The sequence below is a fragment of the Delphinus delphis genome, chromosome 10 (assembly GCF_949987515.2).
Source record: "Delphinus delphis chromosome 10, mDelDel1.2, whole genome shotgun sequence".
Classification (NCBI taxonomy): domain Eukaryota; kingdom Metazoa; phylum Chordata; class Mammalia; order Artiodactyla; family Delphinidae; genus Delphinus; species Delphinus delphis.
This window is the reverse complement of record NC_082692.2, coordinates 60325746-60338240: the sequence shown is the minus strand read 5'-3', so window position 1 is coordinate 60338240 and position 12495 is coordinate 60325746. Positions and strand designations below refer to the sequence as shown.

At 40.2% G+C, this 12495-nt stretch overlaps 1 protein-coding gene and 1 long non-coding RNA gene across 4 annotated transcripts in view; one reads left to right on the top strand and one right to left on the bottom strand.

The window, feature by feature from the left end:
- LOC132432215 (uncharacterized) overlaps positions 1-12495 on the bottom strand; it is a 266402-nt gene that overhangs the window by 25520 nt on the left and 228387 nt on the right. The gene's annotated exons all lie outside the window — the stretch shown is intronic.
- Positions 1-12495, top strand: part of MYRIP (myosin VIIA and Rab interacting protein) — a 217716-nt gene that overhangs the window by 99123 nt on the left and 106098 nt on the right. For both annotated transcript variants that reach the window (XM_060022307.1, XM_060022306.1), the window contains exon 3: positions 5074-5295. In XM_060022307.1, the coding sequence (XP_059878290.1) occupies positions 5074-5295 (222 nt within the window). The remainder of the gene's footprint in view (positions 1-5073; positions 5296-12495) is intronic.

Genomic DNA, 12495 nt, shown 5'->3' with positions numbered 1-12495 from the left:
GCATCCATTGTTTATTAAGCTGTCTGAAGAAATTCAGGTTGATGGAGCTCCCATAACTCCTTACAGACAATGCTCATATGAAACATGATGCTCTGGTTTATGGGGCTAAAGGGACCGTCCAAAGTTCTGGTTTAAAATGGTCTGCTTCCTTTCAGAGCTGGTAATCACATTGTATTTGGTGTGTGTCTATTAACTTCACCATCCAGAGGGAATCTTTAAGTGTTTATTTTCTGTACTGTGACACAGTGAACTCTATTAACCTTGAATGAATTTTGATAACACCATCAGGGGGCAGCAAAATGATTCTGCCTGAAATTACACAGTGAGAGAGTGATATTACCCATGACAGATTAAAAGCAAAACATACTTTTAAATTATTATGACTATTATTATTCCTATCAGTTGGGTTCACCCTCTGGAGCCTTGCTCTTAACATTTATAACATTACCGGCAGAGTCATTCCGTGATTGATCCACTACCTCACCTCCTGCTCACCCTGCAGTCCACAGCAGTAGCTCCTGCCTCACTCCCCCTACCCCCCTCACAGTGAAATTGCTTTTTTCAGGGCCACCTGTGACCTCCCTGTTGCCAAATCCAGTGGACACTTCTCTGCCTTCACGGCAGACACAGTCAGCCATTCTCTCTCTGAAACACCTTCTTCCTTTGGTGTCTTTCTCAGTCTCTTTGTCTGGCTTCGCCTCTTCAAGTTTCAGCCTGAGTTTAAACATTTGGGGTTTCCCTGGCTTGTTTCTATGCTCTCTTATTTTCCCCTTGCTGCCCTCTCTTCCCTAGGGTGACTCATCCATTCCTATATTTATGGAGGTGTGTCTGAAGATAATTCCCAAACTTACACAGTTGGCCCAGATCCCTCCTCTGAGATGCACAAACACCTATCAATTGTCCACATGGCAAATCCCTTTAGATGCCTCATAGTTTTCAGTAAAACTTGCTTCTACTATCACAGTCTTCCCTTGCTCCATAAACCGCTTCACTCCCCACAAAAGCTGTAAGCCTGAGAATGGTTCTTGGTTCATTCTTTCCCTCCGCTCCCATGTCAGATCCTTCAGCAGGTGTGCCATGCATCTGTCCACTCCTCTCCATCTCCTCTGCTCCTACCCTGGTCCAAACCTCAGCCAGCTACTTAGATGAGTGCACTGCTCTCCAGGCTTCCACACATGGCCCCCTAGAAGTTGGCCTTAATGTAACAGCAGGTGCTATTACAACGGAAATTGGATCCTGCTCTGTTTCTGCTCACCGGCCTCAATAACTTCCCACTGAACGTAGGATAAGATCCAAACTCCTTTCCAGGACCTGTGTCTTGTCTTCCCTCCCCTTTCCCCAACATTAAGCTCTTTTCCTCTGCTGTTCTCTCTGCCTCTTATGCTATTTTTTTTTTCCTATTGGGCTAGCCCCTTCTCAACCTGTAGTCTCAACTTAAATGTCACCTCCCCAAAGAAGACTTCTGTCACCACCCAGTCTAAAGTAGGTTGCCATGTCATTCTCAGTCTAAGTGCCCTGATTATTCTGTAATAGAATGCCTTACAACTTATAATTGTTTTATATTTTATTTAGTTTGTAATCATTTGAATCCCCACTTTAATACATGTTTCATGAAGAGGAGGGACCATGTCCTGTTTTCTTTTTATCCCTAGCACCTGGAATAGTAAGTACTCAGTGAGTGTGAACTGAGTGAATAATTGGCAATCTAGACAACAGTGCCTGTGACCATGGAGTGGTGGCTCACAGCTATGGGCTAGAATTACTGTCTCTTTGATAGCAAACAAGTGACATATATGCCATCACTGTCCCTGCTACACCTATGGCAGACACAGCTAACTTATGACACTCTAGCCCCATTGAGCCTGCATACATTCTCAGCACATGGTGAGAATCAGAACCGGCATTGCAGTGGACCCAGAAACCATGAAATGTTGATAAGCTTTTCATATGTCAGTTGCAGAGTGATGTATCGGGAAGAGGCTAAACCAGATGTTAGATGACATTGCTAAAGACCAGACTAACCGTGTTCAACATCATTACTCACCTGGGAAATGCAAGTCAAAACCACAATGAGATGCCACTTCACACCCACTAACACTCAGTGCTCAAGCAACAAATACATATTGAGCCTTTTTGCCCAGATACTATCACAAAACTTTCTTGACATAGAAACAAGTGTGATCAAATGTTATGGGTACTGAGACCACTGGATTTCTTGCTAATCAAAATGAAAAGTACTATTTGCTTATTGTTGATTTGCTCACTTAAAATCTCTGGAAACTCTGCGAAGTAGGAATTACTGTTGCCTCTCAGAAGGCAGAGGCAGAGGCTCAGAAAGGTTGGAGGGATCTTTGAGAAGTGATTGAGCTCAGCTCTACACCCCAGCCACTGACTCTAAGCCCATCACTCTTTCCCACATGGCTGACCATTTGGGGGCTTGGTCCTTCCCAGGACATTTCAGTGCAGGTACCTGGTCTTGCATAATTCTTGTTTGATTCTGCAGTTAGCCACTACAGGTTATCCTATACAATTCAGTGACCTCTCCCATGAGGTACTATAGGGCAGTAGAATCTGAGAAGTGAGAGATGGTTCACAAGAAGGGCATTCTATCCCTCTACTGAGCCTGTGGTTCAAAACACTCCATTTGCTTGGAACAAACTTTGGAGGAATTGGTACAGTTTTATCACTAGACTCTCAGTGAGTTTTTAAATGCCATTGGCATTTGCAGTCCTGTGTATCAGGAAACAAAACTCATAAAGCTCAAGTGATCTTGTGCATTGAGTTCACAGAGCTTTTTTTGATCCCTAAAGACTTTCCTTCCTGGGTGTTTTATCCTATTTAATTCAGTGTCTTTGAAATATCAATAGAAGAAGGTCAATTGCTGAGGCTGTTCTTATATTGTTTACAGAGGTCAGAGCCGTTGATAACTTAGCTCACCTTCTATTCTAAATCCGAGGGACTGGATAACAACATCTTCATGTCTTAAGGAAAAAAACCTCTGTCCTGTTTCCCTGTATATATTTTGTTCAGCCAAGTATACATATACAATATTTTACCCTGTAGAATTATCAGCTGGCCTGATGTAGTCTCCCCTTCTAATGCTCAAGAAACAAATGAGCATCGGGCACCGCAGTGCAGAGCAGAAAGCCCTGTGCGTATACTGGCAGCCATGTAAGCCAGCTCAGGGGACCTGAAAGCTAAAGCTACAAACACTCTTTGAATTTTCATGGAAAGATGTTTATGATGTGTTGTTGTTAAGTGAAAAATTAGATTATAAAACCATATGTAGATTTCCCATTCTAGTAGCAGGCTGGGATGAGCTAGTGCAGCCCTTCTTTGTACTAAAAGCACCTAAAAATACTAATAAAATATAAGGTTTAATATAAGAAAGAGAAAATATTTGCCAATCATATATCCGATAAGGGACTTGTATCCAGAATATTATAAAGAACTCTTATAACACAATGATGAAAAAGAGAAATATTCTAATTTTAAAATGGGTAAAAGATTTGAATAGACTTTTCTCCAAAGACTACGTACAAATGGCTAGTAGGGAAATGCAAATCAAAAGCACAATTAGATACCACCTCAAACCCCCTAGGATGGCTATAATAAAAAAGGCAGAAAATAACAAGTGTTGGTGAGTATGCAGAAAAATCAGAACCCTCATATGTTGCTGGTGGGATGTAAGATGGAGCAGCGATTTAGAAAACACTCTGGTAGTTTCTTAAAAGTTTAAACATTTAGCATTACCATATGTCCCAGTAATTCCACTCCTGGGATTGAAAAGATACGTCCACACAAAAACTTATACATGAATGTCAATAGCGGCATTATTCAAAATAGCCAAAAAAGTAGAAAGAACCCAGATGTCTATCAGTCGATGAATGGATAAATAAAATATGGTACATCTGTAAATGGACTATTACTTGGCCATAAAAAGGAATGAAATTCTGATACATGCTGTCACATGGATGAACCTTAAACACATATGGTATGATTCCATTTATATTAAATGTCCAAATTCAAAGAAATAGAAATTAGATTAGTGGTTGGTAGAGGGTGGGAGGAGTAATAAGCAAGATGTAACACTCAGAAGCCATAGAAGAAAAGACTGACCAATTTAACGACAGAAAAATTAAACGCTTCTAAATGATGAAAGACACCAATAAGCAAAGTTGAAAAGACAAGTTCAAAATGAAAGAAAATATTTGCCACATACATCATAGATTCATCTGGGGTGAATTGCACAATCACAAAATGGATACAGAAACAAAAATTATTTTCTGTTATTCTTTGTGGGTGTGCATCTTTGAACAGGAAAAAACAACTCAAATTTGCCAAGGTAGAATAACTTGGTTACTTCCGGTCAGTTGTATCCTGGGTAACTCAGTGTGTTTGGGGTAGATCCTTGCCTCTTAGGGTTTCTCCTTTCCTCCTCAGAGTGTAGAGAAAAGTGCATGCAGTGTTGTGTTTTACATTACTATGACCAGTTGTGTGCCCAGAACATCCACAAGCTCTTTGGAAGAAGGGGGTTAACTTTTATCCAACTCTGAGTCACCAGTGTTTAGGATTAGCCCATCACCCAGAGAATCTTTATTGACTACATTGATTTGAAAGCTTTTAAAATCCCTGGTGCTTCAGTTTCCAGGGATATTAAGGGCCAGGACTGCATTTATCATATTCCCAGCAGGGCTGTTATAAGGATTAATATTTTAACATAAATGATCTCCTGCTCCTTTAAAAAGACATTAATTAAGCTAAAGGATTTCTTTTTAATGTGCTTAGCTTTATAATAATTTGTATTTAAATCTAGTGTCTGAAATATAAGTAATAAGGTTTTGTGCTTTCTTATAGAAAATATGACATATAGAAGAACATAAAATTAATCCACCATTAGGGTTCCTCTCTGGATATTATGTCAAGCCATTGATCTTTCTGTGTTTTACAGGAAGATCCTACATGGCAGCTTGCCATATGGGAGGGCCAGGGTGGCGTGCTTTAGGGAGGGAGCCCCCTGACCTGATGTGCTGTTTCTCTTCTCCTCACCCTTTCCCCAACCTGGCTCCCCAGCGAGATGAAGCAGAAGCTGGATGAGGAAGGCAGCAAGTGCAGCATCCTCTCCAAGCACCAGAAGTTCGTGGAGCACTGCTGTATGCGCTGCTGCTCACCCTTCACCTTCCTTGTCAACACCAAGCGCCAGTGTGGGGACTGTAAGTTCAACGTCTGCAAGAGCTGCTGCTCCTACCAGAAGCACGAGAAGGTGTGGATCTGCTGCGTCTGCCAGCAGGCGAGGTGAGTGGCCAAGTGCACCCTTAGGGTCTCAGCTAACGGGAGGCACCATCTTCCTTCAAACAGGTGGGGCCGACAGTGATTGATTGATCGGCATTATTTTTTAAGAAAGGGGAGGTTTACTAAGCTGTCTTCTACATTCAGTGTGTCTAATGCAGATAGAACACACCCAAACTTGTTTAATTAAAGTTAGCAGAAAGAGGATGCTGAGGAGAAGCTGGGAATTTCACTGGTTCAATCTTGTATGATGTCTTGTGGGGACATCGCCAGGAGTCTTGGGATTATTATTGTCTGAAATCAAAGAAGATGCAAAAGTTTGAACTCATTTCCTGTTTTTCCATATTATTCAAGTCCATCATAAGAACCTGTCCAGGAAAGAAGTCCATGATTCATGGGGCAGGTTTTGCTTCTTGAAATTTCTCTAAGTCTCCGTTTGATAGAGAAGTATGTCTAGGTCAAAGTGTCTCAGATGTATGGCCTGTGGGCTGACAGTCTGTTACATTTTGAAGGATGCTTCAGAGGAGTTTATTTATGTAGGAACAAGCTGTGTAACCTCTCAGCATTGTACTGCCAAATTCATCATGGGAAACATTTAAGGAATATTTTGACTTGAATCAAGTATGGAAAATTTCAGATAAGTAACAGATTTTAAAACGTGCCCAGTTTCTTGAAACCAACAAAAAAATTAGTTTCCAATAGATGGTTTAGACTAAATACCTGGTGTCTGGCTGGGGGATGGTGTTTGGGGTCACTTTGTGCTGCCATCCACTCTGACCATCAGCTTCTCTGCTCCTTGTGCAGTCTGAAATTCACCTTGGTTTAGAAGTGATTTACTTTAGGATATTACTCTCTGGGATATTCTTTCAGCATATTCATATGCAAGCAACTGGATTTTAAAACACTGTATGTGTCAAATTACACGAAGAATACCTGTGTATGTATTGTGTGAAATCCCAATAAAATAGTGGATAGCAGCTCTGTGAAGTTGCAGAGATGACCGCTTTTTAGACTCATGTTTCACTCCCCACTGCCTATGACATACCTTTCCTTTCCTATGTAAATTAATCCCATTTTTGGTGCATTGGTTTAATTTCTAGCTGTTTATCCAGTAGCTACCATATGCATATGTTTTTGAGATACTATGGAGCCATGAATAATTATAATAATAAAAATTCTTGCTCACAGAAAATTAAGGCATTAGGAATACAGGGTAGACATCCATGTGATAAAATTAACCAATTGTGTCAGAAGTAAATGACTATATCAAGCACCCGGGCCTGTCTGTGGTGTGGTTCTATAGGAGGGACTCAGATTAGAATGTAGGCTTCCTTGGGGAGGACACAGGTAATGTCAAGTCACTGTAAAAACGGTGGTAGTCCAAAACTTCAGCTTTCCTCTTTCTCATCACAGTGAAAAAGAGTCTACCTGTCCTAGGGTTCTGGTTGGTTATTTATTATAGTAAAAGCATTTTAAGAATTTTAAATGAAAATTCCCTTGTAATGGTCACTGCTCTAATTATGATCAGATGGTTTGTGCTTCGTCAGTTTGTTTTCTCCATATGTTTTGCATTAAAACATATTTCTGTTGTCAGTGTTAGTTTAAAATTTTTAGCTTTGGGAGATTAACAAACTTCAGTGAATTTATTATAGAATGAATGATGGATTACTTATTTTAGAAGTTATATAGCTAATGGGATACTATAGGATCATTCCCTTTGTCATCTTTTTATTATATAAAAATTTATCTTCTTGACCATTTATTGCATAGATTCAGTCAAACATTATAAATAAGGACTTATACTGGTTGTTTAAGATCTTCTGAGGAAACCGAACTTTCTCAGTGAGCCTAGATGCACACGTCAGTCATCATTTGGTGTCGAACTGATTCAGGAATGGCGTTCCTACTTTTCTTGGAAACAAATTGGCTTCTTAGTTCTTTGCTTCATTATAAAAATTGTTCTCTCTGATTTTGTTGTTTTGTGCTATTACCTTTAACACAGATCAGTTTGGGAGACTGTTTTTGGGGAATGAGAGAGAAAAATTATCCCTGGGACTGAAATCAAAACATATCTCCTGATTATGCCTGTGGCATTGGCTTTGGTTTTTCTGAGACAACTTAAGCCTTCATTTCTTTTCACTTGGAGTCAAATATCCTTTACTTCTACCTGATCACTTATTGCTTGGTGTTCCACACAGTCCACAGGATTCATAAATTAGGATGCTGCCCTTTTAGTATAAACTCCACAGTATGTTTTAGAGATATCCTAATGGGTTTGCAATAGCCCTAAAGAAGATATGATATTAAAAAATTATCACTATGGGATGAGGACATCCACAGGTTAACAAGTATATGGGGAAATGTTGAACCTCAATAGAAAGCAAGGGAATAGAGATTTATGCTTCAAGTAGCTTTTTTCTCATGAAATTAATGTTTTTTTTTCAGCATTCTCTTCAGTGTTGGCAAGGGTAGATGGAAAAAGGCACTCTCATCCATTGCTGGCAAAGTTGAAATGGGCATAACCTTTTACCAACGTGTATCAAGAGCCATTAGCATGTTCAAGTCCTTTAACCCAGTAATTTCATTTTTGAAAACCTATACCTAAAGAGACGATGGAATATTTTTAATACAAAAATAATTCTCAATACAAAAATGAGATATACTGGATTATTTGTAATGTAAAACCCAGAAATAATCTAAATGTCCAACAATAGAACAGAGGAAGTAAGTTAGGATACATTCAACTTGACAGAATATGATGAGACATTTAAAATAATGTGTATATTGTATTAGCATGGGTAAATTCTTATATTAAAAATTATGTATGCGATGGTTTCTTTGAAGTGTTTTCACTTTTTTGAACAGAGAGCATTCTTCCTAGGTGTACACTTTGTGGAATATTTATGTGGCAAAGGAGCCTGAATGGCAATGGAATTATTTGTGTTGGCAGCACTGTGTGCCAATTTCATGTAGTTCATTTTGGTTAATGAGCTCTTGAGATTTCTTTACACACCATGGTGCAACAAGTCAAAGAAAGTTACTGTGTGCTTGGAAAAATCCCATCTTACCCACGGCTGTTCAGTGAAAAAGCTGTACAACTGACAAATCTCTTGACTAGATTGAAGAATTTAAGGGAAAAAAATTGAGGAATGTTGGTGGGAAGTTTCATTTGTGTACTGTGAGAGACAGTCTACCCTTCCAAATTTTAGAATAAATCTCATCTTGGGAAACATCAAAGACACACCGAGCAATATTATTCAAACCAACTGGCTTGAAGTCTTCAAAATATTGATGTCATTAAAGAAAAAGAGACTGAGGAAATGTTTAGATTAAAGAAGACTAACAAGAAACGATACCCAAGTGACATGCCTAATCCTTAATCAACTCTTGAGGTGAGGGGAAATAGCTATGAAGGACATTGGGACAACTGACACCATTTGAATATGGATAATGGTAGAATAGTATTGTATTAATTTTAAATTTCCTGAAATTGATCACTTTACATAGCTCTATAAGAGAGTGTCCTTGTTCCTACACACTGACACACATCATGGTAAATTAAACATTTTTCACTTGTTTCCTCCATAAATGCTTACTGAGTTCAGCCTACACAGGAGGCCTGTGCTAAAACAATCAACTCTTTATTGCCCATCACTGATTTTCTGGAGAACTGTTTGTTCACGTGTTCACTTGCGATGTTTATCGTATAATTTTTTGACACGAGTTCTTGGTGTGCCTTTTGTTTGTAATGTTCCTTTTCTCCTTTCTTCCTTGAAGCCTCCTTGCATAAATTTCAGGACAGTTACTATGGGGAAGGGGCCAGCCTGAAATTTTGATCTTTTAAAAATTTATTTATTTATTTTTTAATTCTTCTCTTTTTTTTTGGCCGCACCTAGCAGTTTGCAGGATCTCAGTGCCCCAACCAGGAACTGAACTCCAGCCACGGCAGTGAAAGTGCTAAAGCCTAACCAGAAATTTTGATCTTTTTGAAATTTCTCTGATAAGCAAAGGCACTGGTTCTCTCCTTTAGCAAGTGCCCAGGCCTACGTTAATGGCCAAGGTTAAAGAGTCAAACAGATTTCAGTACTGCTCACGGCAGCTTCCATAGTAACTGGAGATGAGTCTGTGCGTGAGCAGCTGTGAGTGAAGAGTGCTCTGCTGGAGACTCTGAAGTCCCCGTGGGGGCCCCGTGGTTAGAGCAACAGCAGGACAGGTGTCCCAGAGGAAGGGATGCCTGAGTTGGGCTTTCATGAGGTAGGTGTTCAGCAGGGGAGGACAGGAGGCAAAGGCAGGCTGGACAAAGGAAGGGGGAGCAATGGGCAGACTGGAAAGCTCGGGCAAGGTAGGGCTGAATCTAGGCTGCGGGCGGCAGAGAGTAGATTTCCAGAAAAGAATGCTAATTAGATGCCAACACTCTCCACTTTATGGTCCTGCAAGGTGGATGGCACCCCCTGTTATAGTTGTAGACGCTGAGCTCACTGAGGCATGTTACTGTTCCAGGTAAGGGTGGGAGCAGGATCCAAACCCAAATGTTTGCCTCCAGACTCCAGGGTGTGCATTCTCAACAGGACTAAATGCCCCCCCAACCAGGCCAAACTTGGTCTTTGGAGGGAAGAGGGAATCTTGCTCTTTTTATGCATAAAGCACAGATATACATACAGTACATACACAAGCCTAGGATAAGCCTTGCGGTTAAATATTTGAAGTTCCCTCAGAAAGGTCCACAGAACATCAATTTAAGAAATGAAAAGAAGGATTTGATATCCCAGTATAAGAGGGGGATAGCCAGCAAAGAACATCCAGTTCACTTTATAAAAACCTTACAAGATGTAAATCCTTAGAAAGGTCCTAGAGAAATAAACCTTAATTTGGAAAGGCAGTATTCAGCATGAAGACAAATAAGTTTAGCAGGAACTATTATAGAAGATGATGCTGTATCCATTTCTTTCTCTTTTTTTTTTTTTTTTCTGTATTCATTTCTTAAGACTACAAATAGCTCTTAAAATCAAGACCAAAATCTACTGCTGCTGGGCTTTTCTGGTGGCGCAGTGGTTGAGAATCTGCCTGCCAATGCAGGGGACACGGGTTCGAGCCCTGGTCTGGGAGGATCCCACATGCCATGGAGCAACTGGGCCCGTGAGCCACAAGTACTGAGCCTGCATGTCTGGAGCCTGTGCTCCCCAACGAGAGAGGCCGCGATAGTGAGAGGCCCGCGCACCGCGATGAAGAGTAGCCCCCACTTGCCACAGCTAGAGAAAGCCCTCGCACAGAAACGAAGACCCAACACAGCAAAAATAAATAAATTAATTTAAAAAAAAGAGAGAATAAGGTGTTAAAAAAAAAAATCTACTGCTGCTAAATTTCTTGAGTTCTCATTTGAGAGCGGGAACAAGTAGCCTAAAGAAGGCAAACTGATTCAGCATCACCTGATGGGAGGGCCAACGCATTTACCATATAAGTGGGCTACTTCAGCCTGGGCTGTGTAAGCTGTACTGTCAGAAGTATTCCTAGGAATCCTGCCTGAGGTGTGAATTGCTCTCAGAATCACCATAAAAGCATCAGAGAACATTATGGCCTCTGCAATTCAAAGGCAGCCCTGTCAGGGGAGTATTTATGAATTTGTTGGTAAGGAAAGAACTGAAAAGGCTTATAGTCTACACTAGTATAAGTGAAGATATGAGATAATTAAGAAAAGAGTATTTCATTTTTTTCTATATAATTGACCCAGGGACCCCCAACTCCCCAGTCAAGTAGCTTCCAGAGCCTCATTCAAATTAAACCACACAAAGACATCTGAATTTTCTGGGACTGTGTGTCCTTCAGATGATTTGTTTAACCTCTAAAATGCGATTCTTCAAGAGACATCTAGGAATGGCCTTGTAAACTCAGGAAGTGTAATGAATTCCAAATAAGCCGAATAACTTTGTCAGCTGTGCCTTTCAGGTACGATCATAAAGCACTGAAATTTTTTTATTGCTTCTAATCAATTTAGCTTATATCTCTAACTTTTGGGAAAATAATATACCATTCAGTAGGTAGGCTATGTCATGTCACTGTGTGTTATCAAATAGAATGAAAAAGAAGAAACTGTCAATACACGCAACGCTATGGGTGAACACCATGGATGTTAAGCCAAAGAAGACAGATACAGATGGCACATACCGTAGGATTCCATTGATGCAGCGTTCTGAAATGGTCAAACTGATTTATGATGAGAGAAGCCAGAATAGTGACGGTCCTTGGGAGTAGAAGGGGCTACTGAATGGGAGGGGACCCAGCAAGCCTCCTGGAGTGATTAGAATGTTCTACACATTGACTTAAGTGGTGATCTTACGTGTGTGCACATATGTAAACAGTCACTGTGACACTTAAGATGAGTGCACTTTACTATAGGTAAGCAATACTGCCATAAAATAATTTTTAAAAATTTACTGGCACATTTACACTGGCTCTGCCACTTAACAGCTATGTGGCTACTGGCCAGTTGCTAAGCATCTCTGAGCATCATTTTCCTCATCTGAAAAATGCGAATTCATGACACTGGGCTTAGAAGGTTGCTAAAGGATTAGAGAAGGATGAATTGTGCCCACCATGGTGTCTGTCCCATGGTTAGAAGGCTCTGGTGGTAAGAACTTTAATGTCTTTTACTATAACGACGTGCGGCCCACAGCCCCTGGCTCTGATGGCTCCAGCTCCGATGGCACAGCTGGGAAGCCATGCCGAGTCCCTGCAGGTATGCCAGAGGATGGCGCCTCCTGTGACAAGGACATCATTTCCAATCACACTCATAAAAGTATTCCAGCTACACTTTTTATTGCAGTAGAGGATTTTTTTAAGCATGAGTGGAGAAAATTAGAAGCTGCTGGATAAGGCTTGTGGGTTGTACTCCAGGGAAATAAAAACCAAATAAATTCACTGGCTGATTTTGAGGAGAAAAGGTCATTCTCTGAGAATAATGCCAGAATATGTCCTTGAAACCCTGAAAAATAAACACGCAACTTGGAAAACCAAAATAAACACACAACTTGGAAAAATAAACACACAACTTGGAAAACCAAAGACATTCAGATCCATAGCAAGACACATAATAATTAAACTTCTAAAAACTAAAGAAAAAATTAAAAATCTTGAAAGCAGCCAGAAATAAACAATATCTTTCTTATAAGGGAAGATCAATTCAGGTGACGACAGATTTCTCAACTGAAA